General features: G+C 36.4%; 3 protein-coding genes across 3 annotated transcripts; 2 read left to right on the top strand and 1 right to left on the bottom strand.

Annotated features, from left to right (window-relative positions):
• Positions 1–298: 298 nt before the first annotated feature.
• On the bottom strand, positions 299–7210 carry LOC131658557 (uncharacterized). The gene is made up of 5 exons (XM_058927836.1): positions 7202–7210; positions 6802–6933; positions 6587–6700; positions 1139–1292; positions 299–942 (listed from the first exon to the last, which is right to left on the bottom strand). Exons 1-5 carry the CDS (start codon positions 7208–7210, stop codon positions 299–301), a joined length of 1053 nt encoding a protein of 350 aa, XP_058783819.1.
• A 3767-nt stretch (positions 7211–10977) lies between these two features.
• On the top strand, positions 10978–12339 carry LOC131658556 (uncharacterized). Its single transcript, XM_058927835.1, has 2 exons — positions 10978–11355; positions 11524–12339. The coding sequence occupies exons 1-2, from the start codon at positions 10978–10980 to the stop codon at positions 12337–12339; spliced, it is 1194 nt and encodes a 397-aa protein (XP_058783818.1).
• A 4380-nt stretch (positions 12340–16719) lies between these two features.
• On the top strand, positions 16720–18081 carry LOC131658555 (uncharacterized). The gene is made up of 2 exons (XM_058927834.1): positions 16720–17097; positions 17266–18081. Exons 1-2 carry the CDS (start codon positions 16720–16722, stop codon positions 18079–18081), a joined length of 1194 nt encoding a protein of 397 aa, XP_058783817.1.
• Positions 18082–23045: the final 4964 nt, after the last annotated feature.

Below are 23045 nucleotides of genomic sequence, written 5' to 3'. Positions count from 1 at the left end.
GACAACACTCTAACTACTATTCCTTCGAAACTACCGAACACAACAAGGTTTAAATCTAACATACTAATCATTCAACACAATCAAGAACGACAAAACAACTAGCAGAACCAATAATCAACGATAGTAATTAAAAGAATTACTAATGAAATACGCACCTCCGGCATTCCTGTCCTCATTAGCTGTCTGAGTTCCAGCTAAAGCGAATACTTTTCCACTGCCTAGTTCCCTCTTTGGTTTCTGACACTTGCTACTAATATGCCCTTCTTCACCACAGTTGAAACAGATAACTTCCTTATGCCTACAAATCAGTAGTTACATGTCCTGTCTTACCACAATGGTAACATCTTTTCTCTCCAACAGTACACACATCACTCTTGTGACCAGGTTCTCCACATTTGAAGCAAACCACGCTAGCACGAGCTCCTCCCCCACTAGTTCTTTTGCCATTAGCCACTTCTGCTTTTCCTGTTCCAACTAGAGCATCATAAGGTGTGCTACGGTTCTGCTTGCCTCTCTTATCCTTGACAATTTTGTAATGTGCATTATGATCTTCTTCATAACTCCTGCAACTATCAACCAAATCAGTAAAGATACGAATCTTCTGATACCCAACAGCTTTCTTGATCTCAGAGCGCAATCCGTTCTCAAACTTGATGTACTTTGAATACTCAGCACCTGATCCATCATAATACGGGTAGAACTTAGCCAACTCAGTGAACTTTGCAGCATACCCTGTCACTGACATATTCCCCTGTTTCAGCTCAAGGAACTCAATCTCCTTCTTACCCCGAACATCTTCAGGATAATACTTCCTCAAAAACTCTCTGCGGACCACAACCCAAGAGATCTCTTCACCTGACATATTCCCCTGTTTTAGCTCAAGGAACTCAATCTCCTTCTTACCCCGAACATCTTCAGGATAATACTTCCTCAGAAAACTCTCTGCGGAACACAACCCAAGAGATCTCTTCACCTGCCACCTCCAATCTCTGGCGAGTCTCTAGCCACCAGTCATTAACTTCGACTTCCAGCATATGAGTTCCATACTGAACCTTCTGTGCCTGGGTGCAGTCCATCACGTGGAAGATTCACTCAATCTCCTTCAACCATTTCAACGCTCCATCAGGGTCATGCTTACCCTTGAAGACCGGCGGATTCTCCCTTTGGTAAGTCGCCAAACTACAAGATCCAACATTCTCATCAGCATTTGGCTGGTTCGCCAAAGCCTGAGACATAGCCTCTAAAGCAGTAGCAATAGCAGCATCGTTTCTACCAGCCATCTCAACTAAACACTACAACATAAACAACAGTCAGATAAAAGTAATTAACAATACTCGATTGTTAACCAACTACGACTCGACAACTAGCTGGACGAACCAACCTACTCTGATACCACTAATGTAACACCCCAAATCTACCCGGTAATTATAAGAAAAATCAGAGTATAAATTCCAAACAAGTTCATTTGAGGTATCACATATTCGTCATTTCAAAAATATTTACGGCTTACTTGCCTTCATATAGATATATAGCACAGGAATTTAAAACGATAATCAAATCATCACTAAAAATCACTTTGTTTAAATTCAATAATTAACTCGCAGTGGAATGAAGAAACTTCATAAATATTCAAATCAAGCCGTAGCATCTTTGCACGGTAACTTTAAGTTACAATTTAAACCAAAACAATATGAAAATCTAGCAAAAAAATAACAATTGAAACAATCATTTTATCCCCCTGAGTGCTACGTATAGGAGTGACAACCGACTAAAGTCACGGCGGCTCAACCTTCACTCACTAGCGTCACCTGCACGTTACCAATCTAAATGCAAAGCCAAAAACAAGCAAAGGGTGAGATATCAAACAATATAAATAAAGTCATGATAACAAGTATATTACAGCTCAAGTCATAATATATATCTCGAGTTTTAATTCCAATCAACCAATTCAAAATCAAAATCACATAATCACGCACAACATCGCACTAAAACAAATGAATGAGACACGACTAATGCATCATGCATGTGGTACCCAGGGCTTCAACCCCCATCGCCAACTTCCAGTTAATAGAGCCATTAAATCAGGAATAAGCCTTCATCACTGTTTTGCCATTCCAGGTCGTCGCTACAACATGCAATTCACGAGACACTATAAAATGCAACAAACTACAATCAATCACAAAACAACATCGCATAAGGTATTCTCCTACATTGCTAAAATATATCAATCATTATTGATAATTACTCGTCACTTTAATTTCCTGCAACGTCACAAAATTTGCAATATCTCAAAATATGCAACAAGTCAAAACATCGCTGAAAACGTCGCCAAATATCCACATTACAGTTACCGAATCGATTCCTGCTCGCCTAAATTATACTACTCGGTTAATTAATTTCTGGTTCTATAATAAACTCTTAGTTTAGTTAGAAGTATACTCAAAGTTGGTTCTGCTACCTTCAGTTTTCTGTACTGGTATAAATATCTGCTACTGCTATTTCACTTATCTGCTAAACTTCCTGCTACTTATATTATAGGTCACACTTCTACCATAAATCCTACAATTAATTATATTCTATTGCTATTACTATTTAATTAGTAAATTAGTTGCTCAGATTAATGGGTAAATTACTATGTCATACCATGCTATGAGCGACTACAGGAACTAATACATATCTCTAATTCTGAATTTTCTAGACATTCACCATACAACATCACCAATTAAAAATAGATTCATGTTCTATTTGAACAAAGGATAGAATTGTTTTCTATGGACATGCATGGATGTGATTGCAAATGCAAGCACTTATTAAAAGAGTCAAGTTTTTATTATGTGATCACAAAGAACATATGCCACACTAAAATTCCCATAAAGGCCCATGACGGGCGTCACCACCAGGGTGTGCCGCTCGGCACCCCTCCCTTCATTTGTGGAATTCTTCCCCTCTTACAGTAGTGACGTCCGTCACTGCTCCCTCAAGGGTATTCTGTTCCAATTACGGTTCCCAGTTTATTGCAATTAAATTCATCACCATCGCATAATTAATTTCAAATCATCAACAATTACAGTTTTAATTCAGCCAAAATTATCACAGAGTCACAAATTAAATAATAGAACAATTAATTATCACAGACAAAGTACAACACAGAGGCACACAAACATGTATATATATCAGAAATTTCAATCGACACAACAGAGACAATAAAATTTCCCAAACCCACATACAATCTATCGTGTCCCCGTTTATAGAGCAAAAACCCCACCCTTACCTTTAGAATGAAGGTTGCTCTAATTCCTCCCGATCGAATCCCCCAAAAATCCCTCTGCTATGCTATTTCTCATGTGCACTGGCTTCTCTTATTTTTCCTCCTCTGCTATTTGCTCCTCTTTCTCAACTTGGTGTTATGACTCAATGTTCCTAAACCTAGTATAATACCTTACTAATATTCAATTTGGGCCACCTCACTCATAACCCACGTGCATAGTACCCAGCCCAACTACTTATTTTATTAAAACTCCTAATTTACTCGTTAACTCTTATTTTACGGTCTAATTTTATTTGTTCAGAAAATTCCCAAAATAATACCCGACACTCTAATAATATTTCTAATACTAAAAATATTAAAAATCTTGATTAATTATCGATCTGCTATCCCGAACTAATACCGACTAAATTTTCCCAAAACACAAAAAATTCCACACACTCCAAACGTCTAAATTAAGCGAATAATCAAGTTTCAGGGCGTAACATAATACGTAAGAGGGTAATAAGTGCCAAATTATAGTTACTTTTGTATATAATTTTGGGGCATTTATCGTCTCTTTTTTCTCAACTTGTGTGTGAATGCGTAAGTTTTTGTTATATTTGTACATATTACATATTCTTTGAGTTTTTGATTCATTTATTTACCATTTGATAGTGTTTCATTCATTGTGTAGGTATTCATTCATAATTGGAGCATCGAGTAATAAGAGCCAAAAGCTAAGCTTCAAGAATACAATGTTTAACAATTCATCAAAGAATAAGCCTCAAAATAAGGATGATAAAAATATTTAATTTGGTTTCCATTTAAACAATGTTAGATAGATCATTGAATAATCTTTCCAATGCTTCTAACTGGGCGCAAATCAGAGTTACGGTTCTCAAGTTATGGCCGAAACAATTTTTCGAGTTGCAGCAGACCGGGCGAGCGAGCTTTTTCTACCGCTAAATAAGATCTACAAGGAAGAATTGTATATTTAGGGCAAAAACACATTTTTTTTAGGTATGGTTTAGGCATTTTTAGGTCGCAACATCATCGTCACCTTAATTTCTTTGATTCCTGGATGATTCTACAACACATTTGGAGCTTACATCTTGAGGATTACGAGCCAGATTAAGCTTCAATCGCGTTTGACACTATAGGAGTTGGTTAATTCCTCTTCTCTCTTCTATTTGTATTTTCCTATTGTGTAGTTTTGTATGTATATTTACATTGATTCTATGTAATCTACTGATTATGGTGTTGTGTAAAATCTATTTCTCATATCTTTATCGGTGATTATCCTTGATTATCCTAAGAACTTCCTAGATAAGAGAAACCCTTATCACTTCCAATCACTGCAGTGATGTCTCACAATAACAATCCTAGTTATTGACATTGAAGGCCTTTTACCACAATCTTCAATTACAAGTGATATTAGATTAAGAACCTTTTAATCAACAAGAATACTTGATCTTGCTTAAAAGCTTTGATCAAGAGCATTAGCTTGAAACAAAGCAACACACACTTAGACTTCTGTGTCAATGATACCTAAGTGACATACATACATTCAATACTTAACAGCTTATGAATGCATGACAGAACTTACAATTCAATGATAACGTCCAACTCTTCTATCAATATGATATTAAAGAGGCTTACAATTAACACACAAGCCCTAACCTATTCCCCGTAAGTTCTACTATTCTATTAGGTTTGTAATATTCTATATAAAGCGCACATTCGTACTCGATTTATGCTTCAATATGCAACAGGGTGATAAGTTCCAAATTGTAGTTAATTTTGTATATAATTTTGCGGCATTTATCGTCTTTTTCCTCAACTTGTGTGTGGATGCGTACGTTATCGTTATATTTGTACATATTTCATATTCTTTGAGTTTTCAATTCATTTATGTACCATTTGATAGTTTTTCATTCATTTTATAGGTATTCTTTCATAATTGGAGCATTGAGTAATAAGAGTCAAAAGCTAAGCTTCAAGAATGCAATGTTTAACAATTCATCAAAGAATAAGACTCAAAATAAGGATCATAAAAATAATCAATTTGGTTTTGATTTAGTGGTTGTTGGATAGATCATTGATTAAGCTTTCCAACGCTTCGAACCGGGCGCAAATCGGAGTTACAGTTCTCAAGTTATGGTCGAAACAATTTTTCAAGTTGCCGCAGACCGGGCTTAGCGAGCTTTTGCTACCGCTAAGCGAGATCTGCTGAGCAGAATTATATGTTTAGGGAAAAAACACATTTTTTTTAGGTATGGTTTGGACATTTTTCGGTCCCACCACCATCATCACCTTCATTTCTTTAATTCTTGGATAATTCTACAACACATTTTGAGCTTACATCTTGATGATTCAGAGTCAGATTAAGCTTCAATCTCGTTTGACACCGTGAGAGTTGGTTGATTCCTATTCTCTCTTCTCTTTGTATTTTCCTCTTGTGTGGTTTTGTATGTATATTTACTTTGATTTTATGTATATCTACTGATTATGGTGTTGTGTAAAATCTATTTCTCCAATCTTTATCGGTGATTATCCTTGACTTTTGCTTTATGCTTGGGGTTTGGGTTGCTATAGACAAATAGTTCTCGAATATCTATCTAGGATGATTATCTGTTATATTCTGGGTTCTAGAGATAGATTTAGGTCTGATGTTCGCAGTGGGTATTGGTTCTTAATGCTTTTGTGTTGGTGAGTTGCGCGCGACATCGCCTCTGAGACAATACGATTGATCTCTCAACTTTGCGTTAGACATAACCTTGTTGTGAGTGATAGGTGATGAAATTGATGAGTGATTTGGGTTGAGTGCAACTGATAAGTAAGTTTGAGTAGTTGATAGGTGGATGTAACGCAAACCTGTCAGATTTTCTTGGATTCAAAAGGAGAATTCTTTTTATGTTCATATCTTTTAACTCCCGTATTTACATTAAACCATTCACAGCCAAGCTCAGAAACATGGAAACTGTTGAATGATATTCTAACCCGGCCATTCTTTGTGGACACGATAATTTCCTGGAATAATATTTTTAAATCTTCTGCTTGTCGCTTTACTGCTTCAACACAGAGAGACTACTTAAAATCTGCACAAGATTCTCCATAAAAATAGGTCTCCAATCATTAGTTTCCTAAATATCTCCATATTTAAAAACTATGAATATATCTTCATAGCAGATAATATCTTTTGTCCTAAAATGTTAATCCACATTGGGTTGCACAATATTTTCCAAATATTCTGCATCTGTAACAAATTAGACAACATCCAAAAAGCCCAACTTTGCGCACAATCAAGATGTTAAATGATCTTTGCATATGACATCTTACTCGATATGTCATACCAGTTGTAGTAGATAGAACATCTCGTTCAACATTATGTTCAACATATATTTTCTGCAAGTTAGACCACCTGTTTAACATGTTGCTGTATAATTTGTTTTTCTAAAATTAATGCCAATCATAAAATCTGGGAATTAACAAGTTCAATAACATTTCAATAATAAGAAGAATAAAATAAACAATGATCATATCCCTAGTGTTACACTATCAGAGCGACACCAAGTACTAAACAAATCACAGAAAGCGATAAACAAAGAAGGAATAAGCAATCTTCCACACAATAGCATATAAGGCTCCTCAGTCCCTACCTGAGTAGCTGCAACATAGGCGTATAGCTGCCACAACAAGCAAATAGGGGGTGAGAAATACATTCAAAATATGAAAGCGGTGAATAATGTAATAAGGATTGATATAAAGCACAACTAAATCAATCATTCATCATTCACAATGCGACATGAGTATGCAATGGACTCTTCGACTCTGCTTTGATGCATGTGGTACCAACCTTTGGAAGTTCAGAGTTATGTTACTGTATTCATCCATGGGTTCCATCTCTAAACGTAAGCTCATCAATGGTTACATCTCTAAACTTGAGCTCCTTACTGATTCCATCTCTAAATCAGGATTCGTTGTAGCGGGGAAAATCTGAGATCGAAGCCATAGGATTGACTTGACTCAATATTTCAGGGAAATTCGCCACCACACTTTATTATTTCCAAAGGTAAAGGGAAAAGAACGAAGAAAACTCAAAGTTTTTTTTTAAAAAACAAAAAGAGATCTTAGGTATGGGTGTTGATTATACAAGGGGAAGGTTTTAAGCACCCCTCATATCTGTGGTACTCCATAGGAACCTTTTTGAAAATTTGTGTCGTGTGTGTTAAGAAAAAGGGTTTGTCTTATTTTTAAAATAAGCTCGGCAAGACGTTGAGCCTTGTGCCTACATACCTCCTCGGTGCAATGGAGAAGTTAGAGCTAATGTAGTTCCTCTTAAAGGGAAAAGGTTTTTAAAAGGGATAAACACTTTTTCATCGTCGAAGAGAAATACTCAGCCACTGATCTTGATCATGAGAACAAATGGATTCTTTGCATCACAAATGAAAGAAGGGCTCCAACTCGGATGAAAATCAACGAGTATGCCACTAGCTCTCTCACGTGGAAAAGATTCCATTATATCAATCAATCTCAAAATCATGGGGTATCGCAACTTATTACAACAATTAATTGTGTCTAAACTTTGAAATAAAAGCCACTAAGGGCAAAAGATATTTTTAAAGAAAGATTTTAAAAGAAATTTTACAAACATAAGAAGGTTTTGGAAAAAGGGAGAAGATTTTGAAAATCTAAGAAGGGGAGGAGATGAAGAGGCTATCCTAATACGTAAAATAAAAGCTAAGGAAAGAAACGGTCTAACCGAAGAAGAAGCCAACACTTGACATTAAGATTCAAGGTAGATTTCCCATCCTTTGGAATATCAATACTAAAACAACACATTATCACTTGGGGATCCAAATGAACTTATTATCCCTAGCACCACTTTGCATTAAGCACATTAAAATTCTGACATAAATCGGGCAGAGTAACGGCTATTTTCGGGTAAAATCCTTATCATAATGCCTTGGAATTAACCATCAAGGGCTTCAAGGAGATATCTGCATACACAAACAGACAACAATCCAATGCCAGACAGACAGAATAACCACAGAGTAACAACAGAATAAGGGTCCAGAGGTACTAAGTTGTTAGGGACCAAATAGTACTAATTTTCATATATTGTTTTTGGTCCCTTTAACCACTTTTTACTCAATAATCACACTTTTATTCATTCAATTTAATAACTTTGCAATTTTGTTCATTTTAGTTCATTTGAATTGTTATTTCACAAGTTTGTTAGTTTTGTAGCGTTTTTAAGGTTTGAAGATCATGGAAGCAAAGAGGAATTACTTGAAGACTTGGAATAGCAAAAGAAGTGTTGATGAGGCCAGTTTGCCCCGCAAACATCCTTTACGCCGCCAACTGCTAGATGCTGAACAAGTCCAGTTTTGAATTTCACTGTTTGCCCCGCAAACATTGTTTGCCCCGCAAACACTGCGCTGCAGAATTTTATCTTTTACTTTGTTGCCACTTGTCATGAGAATTGGGCTTATCTTTTGAATAGGAAAAGTTAGTACGAATTAGGGGTTATTTAGGGAGATAAAAAAGGGGAATTAGAGGATTCTATTCCATTGTAAACCACACATTGAGATTAGGGTTTTGGAGAGAAAAGCTTGCACCTTTGTGAGAGATTGATGCTCATAACTTCTTCTTCATTCTTCTTTTTGTCAACCATGGTGATGAGTAGCTAAATCCCACTTTGGCAAGATTGGAGGTAGTAGCTATTCTTGTTAACTATGTATTTCCTCTAACACTTTTGTATGAACTTCATTAGTATTGAAATGGATGAATGTTGTTGTTTTATATTTCATATTTAGATTTGATTTATGATTGAGAAATATATTTCAAGTCTTGTTCTACAACATTTTATCAAGTAGTGGATAAATGCTAGAGATAGATTTATTTGCCACTTTTCTATTTGTATCAATCAATCAAGCTTAATGTATTGATAGTTAGAGTGAGAGATCATCTAAAGATTAATACATTAACTTTCACAACCTTGTTTAGACATAAACATTGTTGAGAGGATACTAGAACATTCTTATTGCTATTGAAGTTATGCATTAGTTGTTAAAGTCACATAGGAGATAGGAATAGTGAAACCAAAACCAATCTTGTCAATCTTTTATTATTGAAACAAGTTCTATTCTATTGTCTTATAATTGTCTTAATTAGAACAAATAGCTTTTCAAAACAAAACAACTTTGTTATCTTTCGAACTTAAAATAATTGTAACTATAGAACGGCGGTAATATCACCCAATCTCTGTGGATACGATTTAAAAATATTTGCCTTGAATATACTATTCAACAAATTGGCGCCGTTGCCGGGGATTGGCGTTTGATATTGCAAGCATTGCAATAGTTCATTGTTTTAAGTTTTGTTACTTTATTAATATTGCTTTTTCGTTTCACTTGGTTTGCTTGTTTTGTAGATTCTTGTGTATGCGAGAAAAAGCTTCCAAAGAGCAATTTCATTTTGATCCCGAAATTGAAAGAACACTCCGAAGGCTCAATAGCAAGACACGAAGAAGAAGAAAGTTAGCCCAAGAGAAGAGACAAAAAGAGGAGGCATCTACTTCTTCTAACAATCAAATTGAAGAAGTAGTTGTAGACACCTTTGAAGGAGACATGGCGGGTGTTGTTCCAACCGAAATGTCCGCCAATAGTCCAAGACGTACCGCCCAATTTGCACGCAATGCTCAAGGTGGAGCAAATACGGAGATGAAGACCGGAATCCTCCAACTTGTTTATGCAAATCCATTCACCGGAATGGATCATGAGGATCCTTTCGCACATCTCACCAAATTTTATGAGATTGCGAGTTCAACGGGAGTCGATGCGGCCAATGAAGAATCATTGTTCAAGAGACTATTTCCACACTCATTACTTGGGAAAGCCAAAGAATGGTATCTTGATCAATTACCAAATGTGATGACGGATTGGAATCTATTGGAAGAAAAATTTTTAGAACGCTATTTTCCTCAATCCCGATTCATGGAGGCCAAAACGGCAATTGCGGTTTTCAATCAAGGAAGCAACGAGTCCTTAAATGATGCTTGGGAAAGATTCAAATCCATGCTTAGAAAATGCAAGGGTCATAGTTTTGATGATCTCACACAAATTCACATCTTCCGCAATGGACTTCAACCGGTGCACAAGACACTTTTGGATGCCACCGCGGGTGGCTCTCTAATGTCAAAAAGCGCGGAGGATGCAATAATGATAATCGATCGTATGGCACTCAATGATCTCCAAACTCAACATGATAGGAGTCCATCACAAAGGAAGCCGGGTGTTCTCGAATTAAACACCAATGATGCCATCCTTGCTCAAAACAAGATTCTCTCTCAACAAGTTGAGTTACTCACCAAGCAAATGTCGAAGCTTCCACAACAAATGAAGGAAATTCATGGGATGCAAATGACTTCTCACGTGGCAAGTTGTGAACTTTGTCAAGGTGACCATCCTACTGGGTTTTGTCCTCCTCCCGAGGGTGAAGAAGTGAATTATGTCAACAATCAAAATCAAGGTTATCAAAGGCAACCTCCACCTCACAACAATCCTTACCAAAGAAACAACCAAGGATTCCAACCTTCAAGATTCGGCAATCAACACTATCAACATCAAAGTCCTTATCATAGCCCAAATCCTCAAGTCCAAGGTCAACAATCTCAAGGTGGGAGCTCAAAATTGGAAGACACTCTTACACAATTCATGCAAGCATCCATGGCTAACCAAAGGAGCAATGAAGCGGCCATAAAGAATTTAGAAAATCAAGTGGGTCAACTTGCAAAGCAATTGTCCGAGCAACAACCGAGAGCATCCTTTTCCGCCAACACCCAAACCAATCCAAAGGAGCAATGCAAAGCCATTTTTACAAGAAGTGGGAAGGAGGTGAATAGTGGCGTAAATGAAGAGGTTATAGTGGAAGATGAGGAGGAAATAATAGTTGAAGATGAAGAGGAGGAAGTGACAGTTGAAAATGAGGGAGAAAAGAGTGAGGAGAAAGTGGAGGAAGAATTAGTTGAAAAAGAGCGGAAAGAAAAAGAAGGAAAAGAGAAAAATGACAAAAAAGTGAATAGGAATAAAAAGAGAAATGAGAATGTGAGCAAAATTCCTCTCCAACATCTACCTTACCCGCATGTGCAGTCAAGGAAGGAAGACGCAAGGCGCTACGCTCGATTTATGGATATATTTAAACAACTTCACATAAATATTCCATTTTCCGAAGCATTGGAGCAAATGCCCAAGTATGCAAAATTCATGAAGAAGATGCTCACAAAGAAAAAGAAGTACACGAATGAAGAGACGGTTGTGCTTGATGCTCATTGTAGTGCAATTATTCAAAAAACTCCCCCAAGAAAGGAAGCCGATCCGGGACGAGTCATTTTACCGATCACCATTGGAGGTAACTACATTAGTAATGGTTTGGTTGATTTGGGGTCTAGCATCAATTTAATACCTTTATTCGTTGTCAAGAGATTGGGGAACATTGAGATGAAACACACCAGGATAACTTTACAACTAGCTGATAAGTCTATCATTTCACCATATGGAGTTGTACAAGACATGCTGGTAAAGGTGGACAAATTTTTGTTCCCGGTTGATTTTGTGGTAGTCGACATGGAGGAGGATCGTGATGTGCCATTAATACTTGGAAGACCATTCATGAAGACCACCCGAATGATGATTGATATCGATGATGGGATTATGAAAGTAAGGGTGCAAGATAAAGAGGTAATTTTTACTCTTTTTGAGTCTATGAAGCCTCATAAGGATGAACATGACAACTTTCGAATCGATGATGAAAAAGGAGAAATCATTAAGGTGGCAAATCAAATTCACAAGGACAAGGAGAAGGCAAATCATGAGGGAAAGACTTATCACAAAAACATTGAAGTTGGACAAATGGTGCTTGTGTGCAATTCAAGACACAAGGTGTTTCCTAGTAAGTTAAAGTCAAAGTGGTCGGGGCCATTTGTGGTGAAAGAGGTGCGAAATTATGGAGCCATTGTGGTGGAGGACCCTAAAACACAAGAAAGCTGGACTGTAAAGGAACAAAGACTCAAAGGCTACCACGATGGATAAGCAAGCCGCGATGGTGTGTCATTTCGCTCGTCAAGCCTTGGTGCACCATCGAACCGTCGAGCTCGAACGACGTTAAACAAAGCGCTTGTTGGGAGGCAACCCAACGTCAGTATGATGCTTACGCAAATTGGCCTGTGGGCAGGCCACTTTTCATGGGGGGTGCAGGAGGCAGTGGTACCGGAAATGAGGATGACACGATGGAAGATGTGATCGGGACAGTTGGTGGATGTGATCGGGACAGTTGGTGGCGGTGATGAAGAAGAGGATTGAAGTAGTGTTGCACCACTTTTGTATTTTTATTTTTATTTTAATTTAGTCTGAATTCTGTTTTATTTTTATTTATTTACTGTTGCACTTTTCGGTTTTTAATTTGTGTACTTTATGGTGGCTCTCGTTTCACCATTTGAACCATTTAAAAATTGCATTTTTATTATTGTAGTTTAATTGTGTGTTTGGGTGGAAAGTGATTAACCTAACTTTTTCAAAGTGTTTTGTTTAATTGTTCTTTTGCAAAGGAATCTTGAGGAACCATTGGGCACGGACAAGAGTTGATTTGGTTAACACTTCGAGTGGCAATGATGCGAATCGGTATCAAGGAAAATTAAGGTACACTTTATCGCTCTCTAGACTTAACATGGTTAGTTGATGGTGTGTGCAAATTGCTTAGCATAAATTCCTTGAGTCACATGTCATTTTTGAATCAAAGTTTAGAACTTAGCCAAGTGAGGAAACTTTCCATTGTACACTAAATGCGGGATACCGGAATTTATTTCAACTCATTTCTATCATGTTAAACCATGCATTATTCTTGTTTGTGAAAAGTGTGAAAGTGATAGAGGCATTGTTTGAATTTGAGAAAAACCACTTGACCAAAAAGTTAAATCAATTAACCTTGTGAGGAGTGATTCTTAGTCAACCCCTTTGAGCTTATTAGGATTCATGTGATTATTGAAAATATTTTGTATGTGAATCCTAATTTTTTGTTCTTTCATTAAAACCTTCAACCGCAATGGTTGCAATTTTGCCTTGTGCCTATGTCTATGTAGGGAGCATTGTTGTATCTATTATGGTTTGAATCCTAAAGTTGGGGAGAGTTGATTGAAAAACAAAGAAAAAAAGTGGTACTTAGAAGTTTTGTGGTAATAAGAAAAGCACAACACATTTTGAAATTTTGGGACAAGAAAAAAAAATCGTTCCCGTTTTGTGTTGTTGAAAAAAAAAAGAGAAAAGGAAAGAAAAGGGGATTCAAGCAAGTGTTTTTGTTAAGTAAATGGATAGGAATGCTCCCTTAGGATAGGCATTTTTGTTTAATTTCCCTCTAATAAAATCCTTTCTTTGTAACCCAAGCCACACTACAACCTATAAAAGCCCTCTTGATTCTCACTTTGCACATAATTTTTGAAATTGTTATGGTGAACGCATGATTTAAGTTGTTGTTGATTTAAATGCCCGGATGAGTGAAAATAAACCCTCTTGTATTCATCATTACTATGATGTGTGTGTAGGTTTGATTCAATTTTGACATGTCTCTTTTGGAATTTCTTGATAATAATTTGCACTTTACCATCATTCTTTCTCATGCTTTGTTTTAGCATTGTGGTGAGTGTACTTTGAAAGGACTTATACTTTTGAGCCACTTGAGTGTTCGGTTACCTTGTCATCATTCTCTTGTGCATTGCTCTTGCTACTCTTGTGAATTTTTGTTTAGGGACAAACAAAATGGTAAGTTGGGGAGAGTTGTTAGGGACCAAATAGTACTAATTTTCATATATTGTTTTTGGTCCCTTTAACCACTTTTTACTCAATAATCACACTTTTATTCATTCAATTTAATAACTTTGCAATTTTGTTCATTTTAGTTCATTTGAATTGTTATTTCACAAGTTTGTTAGTTTTGTAGCGTTTTTAAGGTTTGAAGATCATGGAAGCAAAGAGGAATTACTTGAAGACTTGGAATAGCAAAAGAAGTGTTGATGAGGCCAGTTTGCCCCGCAAACATCCTTTACGCCGCCAACTGCTAGATGCTGAACAAGTCCAGTTTTGAATTTCACTGTTTGCCCCGCAAACATTGTTTGCCCCGCAAACACTGCGCTGCAGAATTTTATCTTTTACTTTGTTGCCACTTGTCATGAGAATTGGGCTTATCTTTTGAATAGGAAAAGTTAGTACGAATTAGGGGTTATTTAGGGAGATAAAAAAGGGGAATTAGAGGATTCTATTCCATTGTAAACCACACATTGAGATTAGGGTTTTGGAGAGAAAAGCTTGCACCTTTGTGAGAGATTGATGCTCATAACTTCTTCTTCATTCTTCTTTTTGTCAACCATGGTGATGAGTAGCTAAATCCCACTTTGGCAAGATTGGAGGTAGTAGCTATTCTTGTTAACTATGTATTTCCTCTAACACTTTTGTATGAACTTCATTAGTATTGAAATGGATGAATGTTGTTGTTTTATATTTCATATTTAGATTTGATTTATGATTGAGAAATATATTTCAAGTCTTGTTCTACAACATTTTATCAAGTAGTGGATAAATGCTAGAGATAGATTTATTTGCCACTTTTCTATTTGTATCAATCAATCAAGCTTAATGTATTGATAGTTAGAGTGAGAGATCATCTAAAGATTAATACATTAACTTTCACAACCTTGTTTAGACATAAACATTGTTGAGAGGATACTAGAACATTCTTATTGCTATTGAAGTTATGCATTAGTTGTTAAAGTCACATAGGAGATAGGAATAGTGAAACCAAAACCAATCTTGTCAATCTTTTATTATTGAAACAAGTTCTATTCTATTGTCTTATAATTGTCTTAATTAGAACAAATAGCTTTTCAAAACAAAACAACTTTGTTATCTTTCGAACTTAAAATAATTGTAACTATAGAACGGCGGTAATATCACCCAATCTCTGTGGATACGATTTAAAAATATTTGCCTTGAATATACTATTCAACAAATTGGCGCCGTTGCCGGGGATTGGCGTTTGATATTGCAAGCATTGCAATAGTTCATTGTTTTAAGTTTTGTTACTTTATTAATATTGCTTTTTCGTTTCACTTGGTTTGCTTGTTTTGTAGATTCTTGTGTATGCGAGAAAAAGCTTCCAAAGAGCAATTTCATTTTGATCCCGAAATTGAAAGAACACTCCGAAGGCTCAATAGCAAGACACGAAGAAGAAGAAAGTTAGCCCAAGAGAAGAGACAAAAAGAGGAGGCATCTACTTCTTCTAACAATCAAATTGAAGAAGTAGTTGTAGACACCTTTGAAGGAGACATGGCGGGTGTTGTTCCAACCGAAATGTCCGCCAATAGTCCAAGACGTACCGCCCAATTTGCACGCAATGCTCAAGGTGGAGCAAATACGGAGATGAAGACCGGAATCCTCCAACTTGTTTATGCAAATCCATTCACCGGAATGGATCATGAGGATCCTTTCGCACATCTCACCAAATTTTATGAGATTGCGAGTTCAACGGGAGTCGATGCGGCCAATGAAGAATCATTGTTCAAGAGACTATTTCCACACTCATTACTTGGGAAAGCCAAAGAATGGTATCTTGATCAATTACCAAATGTGATGACGGATTGGAATCTATTGGAAGAAAAATTTTTAGAACGCTATTTTCCTCAATCCCGATTCATGGAGGCCAAAACGGCAATTGCGGTTTTCAATCAAGGAAGCAACGAGTCCTTAAATGATGCTTGGGAAAGATTCAAATCCATGCTTAGAAAATGCAAGGGTCATAGTTTTGATGATCTCACACAAATTCACATCTTCCGCAATGGACTTCAACCGGTGCACAAGACACTTTTGGATGCCACCGCGGGTGGCTCTCTAATGTCAAAAAGCGCGGAGGATGCAATAATGATAATCGATCGTATGGCACTCAATGATCTCCAAACTCAACATGATAGGAGTCCATCACAAAGGAAGCCGGGTGTTCTCGAATTAAACACCAATGATGCCATCCTTGCTCAAAACAAGATTCTCTCTCAACAAGTTGAGTTACTCACCAAGCAAATGTCGAAGCTTCCACAACAAATGAAGGAAATTCATGGGATGCAAATGACTTCTCACGTGGCAAGTTGTGAACTTTGTCAAGGTGACCATCCTACTGGGTTTTGTCCTCCTCCCGAGGGTGAAGAAGTGAATTATGTCAACAATCAAAATCAAGGTTATCAAAGGCAACCTCCACCTCACAACAATCCTTACCAAAGAAACAACCAAGGATTCCAACCTTCAAGATTCGGCAATCAACACTATCAACATCAAAGTCCTTATCATAGCCCAAATCCTCAAGTCCAAGGTCAACAATCTCAAGGTGGGAGCTCAAAATTGGAAGACACTCTTACACAATTCATGCAAGCATCCATGGCTAACCAAAGGAGCAATGAAGCGGCCATAAAGAATTTAGAAAATCAAGTGGGTCAACTTGCAAAGCAATTGTCCGAGCAACAACCGGGAGCATCCTTTTCCGCCAACACCCAAACCAATCCAAAGGAGCAATGCAAAGCCATTTTTACAAGAAGTGGGAAGGAGGTGAATAGTGGCGTAAATGAAGAGGTTATAGTGGAAGATGAGGAGGAAATAATAGTTGAAGATGAAGAGGAGGAAGTGACAGTTGAAAATGAGGGAGAAAAGAGTGAGGAGAAAGTGGAGGAAGAATTAGTTGAAAAAGAGCGGAAAGAAAAAGAAGGAAAAGAGAAAAATGACAAAAAAGTGAATAGGAATAAAAAGAGAAATGAGAATGTGAGCAAAATTCCTCTCCAACATCTACCTTACCCGCATGTGCAGTCAAGGAAGGAAGACGCAAGGCGCTACGCTCGATTTATGGATATATTTAAACAACTTCACATAAATATTCCATTTTCCGAAGCATTGGAGCAAATGCCCAAGTATGCAAAATTCATGAAGAAGATGCTCACAAAGAAAAAGAAGTACACGAATGAAGAGACGGTTGTGCTTGATGCTCATTGTAGTGCAATTATTCAAAAAACTCCCCCAAGAAAGGAAGCCGATCCGGGACGAGTCATTTTACCGATCACCATTGGAGGTAACTACATTAGTAATGGTTTGGTTGATTTGGGGTCTAGCATCAATTTAATACCTTTATCCGTTGTCAAGAGATTGGGGAACATTGAGATGAAACACACCAGGATAACTTTACAACTAGCTGATAAGTCTATCATTTCACCATATGGAGTTGTACAAGACATGCTGGTAAAGGTGGACAAATTTTTGTTCCCGGTTGATTTTGTGGTAGTCGACATGGAGGAGGATCGTGATGTGCCATTAATACTTGGAAGACCATTCATGAAGACCACCCGAATGATGATTGATATCGATGATGGGATTATGAAAGTAAGGGTGCAAGATAAAGAGGTAATTTTTACTCTTTTTGAGTCTATGAAGCCTCATAAGGATGAACATGACAACTTTCGAATCGATGATGAAAAAGGAGAAATCATTAAGGTGGCAAATCAAATTCACAAGGACAAGGAGAAGGCAAATCATGAGGGAAAGACTTATCACAAAAACATTGAAGTTGGACAAATGGTGCTTGTGTGCAATTCAAGACACAAGGTGTTTCCTAGTAAGTTAAAGTCAAAGTGGTCGGGGCCATTTGTGGTGAAAGAGGTGCGAAATTATGGAGCCATTGTGGTGGAGGACCCTAAAACACAAGAAAGCTGGACTGTAAAGGAACAAAGACTCAAAGGCTACCACGATGGATAAGCAAGCCGCGATGGTGTGTCATTTCGCTCGTCAAGCCTTGGTGCACCATCGAACCGTCGAGCTCGAACGACGTTAAACAAAGCGCTTGTTGGGAGGCAACCCAACGTCAGTATGATGCTTACGCAAATTGGCCTGTGGGCAGGCCACTTTTCATGGGGGGTGCAGGAGGCAGTGGTACCGGAAATGAGGATGACACGATGGAAGATGTGATCGGGACAGTTGGTGGATGTGATCGGGACAGTTGGTGGCGGTGATGAAGAAGAGGATTGAAGTAGTGTTGCACCACTTTTGTATTTTTATTTTTATTTTAATTTAGTCTGAATTCTGTTTTATTTTTATTTATTTACTGTTGCACTTTTCGGTTTTTAATTTGTGTACTTTATGGTGGCTCTCGTTTCACCATTTGAACCATTTAAAAATTGCATTTTTATTATTGTAGTTTAATTGTGTGTTTGGGTGGAAAGTGATTAACCTAACTTTTTCAAAGTGTTTTGTTTAATTGTTCTTTTGCAAAGGAATCTTGAGGAACCATTGGGCACGGACAAGAGTTGATTTGGTTAACACTTCGAGTGGCAATGATGCGAATCGGTATCAAGGAAAATTAAGGTACACTTTATCGCTCTCTAGACTTAACATGGTTAGTTGATGGTGTGTGCAAATTGCTTAGCATAAATTCCTTGAGTCACATGTCATTTTTGAATCAAAGTTTAGAACTTAGCCAAGTGAGGAAACTTTCCATTGTACACTAAATGCGGGATACCGGAATTTATTTCAACTCATTTCTATCATGTTAAACCATGCATTATTCTTGTTTGTGAAAAGTGTGAAAGTGATAGAGGCATTGTTTGAATTTGAGAAAAACCACTTGACCAAAAAGTTAAATCAATTAACCTTGTGAGGAGTGATTCTTAGTCAACCCCTTTGAGCTTATTAGGATTCATGTGATTATTGAAAATATTTTGTATGTGAATCCTAATTTTTTGTTCTTTCATTAAAACCTTCAACCGCAATGGTTGCAATTTTGCCTTGTGCCTATGTCTATGTAGGGAGCATTGTTGTATCTATTATGGTTTGAATCCTAAAGTTGGGGAGAGTTGATTGAAAAACAAAGAAAAAAAGTGGTACTTAGAAGTTTTGTGGTAATAAGAAAAGCACAACACATTTTGAAATTTTGGGACAAGAAAAAAAAATCGTTCCCGTTTTGTGTTGTTGAAAAAAAAAAGAGAAAAGGAAAGAAAAGGGGATTCAAGCAAGTGTTTTTGTTAAGTAAATGGATAGGAATGCTCCCTTAGGATAGGCATTTTTGTTTAATTTCCCTCTAATAAAATCCTTTCTTTGTAACCCAAGCCACACTACAACCTATAAAAGCCCTCTTGATTCTCACTTTGCACATAATTTTTGAAATTGTTATGGTGAACGCATGATTTAAGTTGTTGTTGATTTAAATGCCCGGATGAGTGAAAATAAACCCTCTTGTATTCATCATTACTATGATGTGTGTGTAGGTTTGATTCAATTTTGACATGTCTCTTTTGGAATTTCTTGATAATAATTTGCACTTTACCATCATTCTTTCTCATGCTTTGTTTTAGCATTGTGGTGAGTGTACTTTGAAAGGACTTATACTTTTGAGCCACTTGAGTGTTCGGTTACCTTGTCATCATTCTCTTGTGCATTGCTCTTGCTACTCTTGTGAATTTTTGTTTAGGGACAAACAAAATGGTAAGTTGGGGAGAGTTGTTAGGGACCAAATAGTACTAATTTTCATATATTGTTTTTGGTCCCTTTAACCACTTTTTACTCAATAATCACACTTTTATTCATTCAATTTAATAACTTTGCAATTTTGTTCATTTTAGTTCATTTGAATTGTTATTTCACAAGTTTGTTAGTTTTGTAGCGTTTTTAAGGTTTGAAGATCATGGAAGCAAAGAGGAATTACTTGAAGACTTGGAATAGCAAAAGAAGTGTTGATGAGGCCAGTTTGCCCCGCAAACATCCTTTACGCCGCCAACTGCTAGATGCTGAACAAGTCCAGTTTTGAATTTCACTGTTTGCCCCGCAAACATTGTTTGCCCCGCAAACACTGCGCTGCAGAATTTTATCTTTTACTTTGTTGCCACTTGTCATGAGAATTGGGCTTATCTTTTGAATAGGAAAAGTTAGTACGAATTAGGGGTTATTTAGGGAGATAAAAAAGGGGAATTAGAGGATTCTATTCCATTGTAAACCACACATTGAGATTAGGGTTTTGGAGAGAAAAGCTTGCACCTTTGTGAGAGATTGATGCTCATAACTTCTTCTTCATTCTTCTTTTTGTCAACCATGGTGATGAGTAGCTAAATCCCACTTTGGCAAGATTGGAGGTAGTAGCTATTCTTGTTAACTATGTATTTCCTCTAACACTTTTGTATGAACTTCATTAGTATTGAAATGGATGAATGTTGTTGTTTTATATTTCATATTTAGATTTGATTTATGATTGAGAAATATATTTCAAGTCTTGTTCTACAACATTTTATCAAGTAGTGGATAAATGCTAGAGATAGATTTATTTGCCACTTTTCTATTTGTATCAATCAATCAAGCTTAATGTATTGATAGTTAGAGTGAGAGATCATCTAAAGATTAATACATTAACTTTCACAACCTTGTTTAGACATAAACATTGTTGAGAGGATACTAGAACATTCTTATTGCTATTGAAGTTATGCATTAGTTGTTAAAGTCACATAGGAGATAGGAATAGTGAAACCAAAACCAATCTTGTCAATCTTTTATTATTGAAACAAGTTCTATTCTATTGTCTTATAATTGTCTTAATTAGAACAAATAGCTTTTCAAAACAAAACAACTTTGTTATCTTTCGAACTTAAAATAATTGTAACTATAGAACGGCGGTAATATCACCCAATCTCTGTGGATACGATTTAAAAATATTTGCCTTGAATATACTATTCAACATAAGTCCAAAAGTCCAAGTCTCCAAAATGCTCGGGATAGTAACCAATAGTCCAAAAGAGAGCCTTATCTGTTTTTTAGATTTTTGTTGTTTATTAGTGTTTTAGCATAAAAGTAAAGTATGGTCCAAGTGGACAAAAGGAAAATCGCGGAAACATAAACAAAATGTCCAAATGGACAAAGAGAAAATAGCGGAATATAAACATGATGAAATGATAAAATAAAGCGATAAAGCGAGAAATATAAAGAGCAATATAATAAAATACGGAAATTAAAGTCAATTGTTAGATGTTAAAGATGACCATCTTGAAACTTGTCAAGTATGTTATCAAAGTTAGTAATAAAGATCGATGGTGAGTGAAGGATGTTCTCGGATTTAAATTCAATGGACATTTATCAGAAGCTTGATAAAATCATAGCGACTACACGATAAACCTCCATAAGTCTTAAATCAACCGCATACAATTCTCTTCCATGTTTGGTCTTTTTTGATTCGGGACATGAAATATTGCGCTATGTTAAGCAGATCGTCAAGTGATTTATGTAGAAATCACCCTACAACGAGGCCGGTCAAAACTTTATGTGCTAATGCATGCGAGAGAATCGTTATATAGATCACTCTCCGAAAGCAATACCACACGAAAAGAAAATAGGTAACGATCTAGTCTTTACCAAGAATCCATAAGAATTCTCAAGGTATTAAGACTTTCATCGATCAAAAGAAAAAAAGAGGAGAGGAAGAATAAAAAAAATGCATAAAGTAAATCAAATCACACTATCATTAATATCATTCATCTAATATTATGGATTTGGCCATTTTAAACCTATCAACATCCTAGATCCAATGATATTAATGAAGTAGAGGAAGAAGGAAGTCAAAACAAGCATAAAAAAGCAAAAAAAAAACATTCTGCCTCAGTGGAAATCAATTTACCTCTATGGGAAATCGATTTCCTGAGTGCAGATTTTCAAATCTGGCGCAAAAGCAGAGTGGAAATCGATTTCCCTCTGTAGGAAATCGATTTCCTTGGCACAGTTTTAAAAAAAACAGCATTAAGAAGTATAAAACTTGATTTAAGCAAACATACAAACACCTTATGATCACATATCAATTGGAGCACAAAATTTCCATCAATTGACCATCAAATAGGACCAATGTAGCATCAAAGATGCATTAAACACAAGCAACAAAGATCTACATCTTAGAGTTTAGAATTTTACCACTTCTTGAACAAAATGTTGGAGTAGCTTCAAGAACAAACACCAAATGAGTAGATCCTTCAAAATTGGAGATGAACAAGTAAAGAAAAGAGTGAAATGAAGAAGGTTTAGTTCAAAACTAGCAAGATTCAAGGTGAATCTTACTAATTCTATGAAAATGAACTTTGGGTGAGGGTTTTAGAAAGGATGAGAAGTGAAAATGCAAGAATTTCTTTAACTCTCCAAGCTTGTAAAATGAAGAGGTGAAGGCCTATATTTATAGGATTGTAGTAAGAGTAGTGGCAATTTGGTCATTGTGCACTTGGTAATTAATCTTGTGTTTAATTGATGTTTAATTGGTAAAATGGGTTTAATGAAGGGAATTAATTTTGGTGAGGTGGAAAATTGGTAAAATGACAAAAATAATCAAAGAAAATAGGTGCCAAAATGATGTCATGCTTCCCTCTCTATTTTTGAATTTTCACCCCAGGAAATCGATTTCCCATATGGGTAAATCAATTTCCACCTTCAAATTTTCAAAAATATTTCTTCTTGCACTGTTTTGATTTTTGCTCGATCTTTTACCTGTAAAACACAAAATAGAGACAAAATGCATATTTTTGGATTTTGATTAGTATAAAGCAAATTAAACAGAATTAGGTGCCTGATAGTTCCTCTCAGAGACGAAGCGAGCAAAACACCGAAAACAGAACTTCAAAGTGAAGCTCACAATTCATCATACAATAATTATAACATGTTTATAACATCAAGCAACATCAAATATATAGAATCAACATCAAATA

This window comes from Vicia villosa, linkage group LG3, assembly GCF_029867415.1.
Source record: "Vicia villosa cultivar HV-30 ecotype Madison, WI linkage group LG3, Vvil1.0, whole genome shotgun sequence".
NCBI lineage: Eukaryota > Viridiplantae > Streptophyta > Magnoliopsida > Fabales > Fabaceae > Vicia > Vicia villosa.
This window is presented reverse-complemented; position numbering and strand designations above follow the sequence as displayed.

Bases quoted from the DNA above. Each gene is read 5' to 3' on its own strand.
- LOC131658557 (XM_058927836.1), bottom strand. The intron at 6,701-6,801 runs GTAACACTAGGG...CATTAATTTTAG, and splicing joins CTTGGTGTCGCTCTGATAGT to AAAAACAAATTATACAGCAA. The intron at 1,293-6,586 runs GTAAGATGTCAT...TTTATGTTGTAG, and splicing joins CAACTGGTATGACATATCGA to TGTTTAGTTGAGATGGCTGG.
- LOC131658556 (XM_058927835.1), top strand. From the start codon at position 10,978: ATGGCTAACCAAAGGAGCAATGAAGCGGCCATAAAGAATTTAGAAAAT. The intron at 11,356-11,523 runs GTGAGCAAAATT...TTCATGAAGAAG, and splicing joins ATAAAAAGAGAAATGAGAAT to ATGCTCACAAAGAAAAAGAA.
- LOC131658555 (XM_058927834.1), top strand. From the start codon at position 16,720: ATGGCTAACCAAAGGAGCAATGAAGCGGCCATAAAGAATTTAGAAAAT. The intron at 17,098-17,265 runs GTGAGCAAAATT...TTCATGAAGAAG, and splicing joins ATAAAAAGAGAAATGAGAAT to ATGCTCACAAAGAAAAAGAA.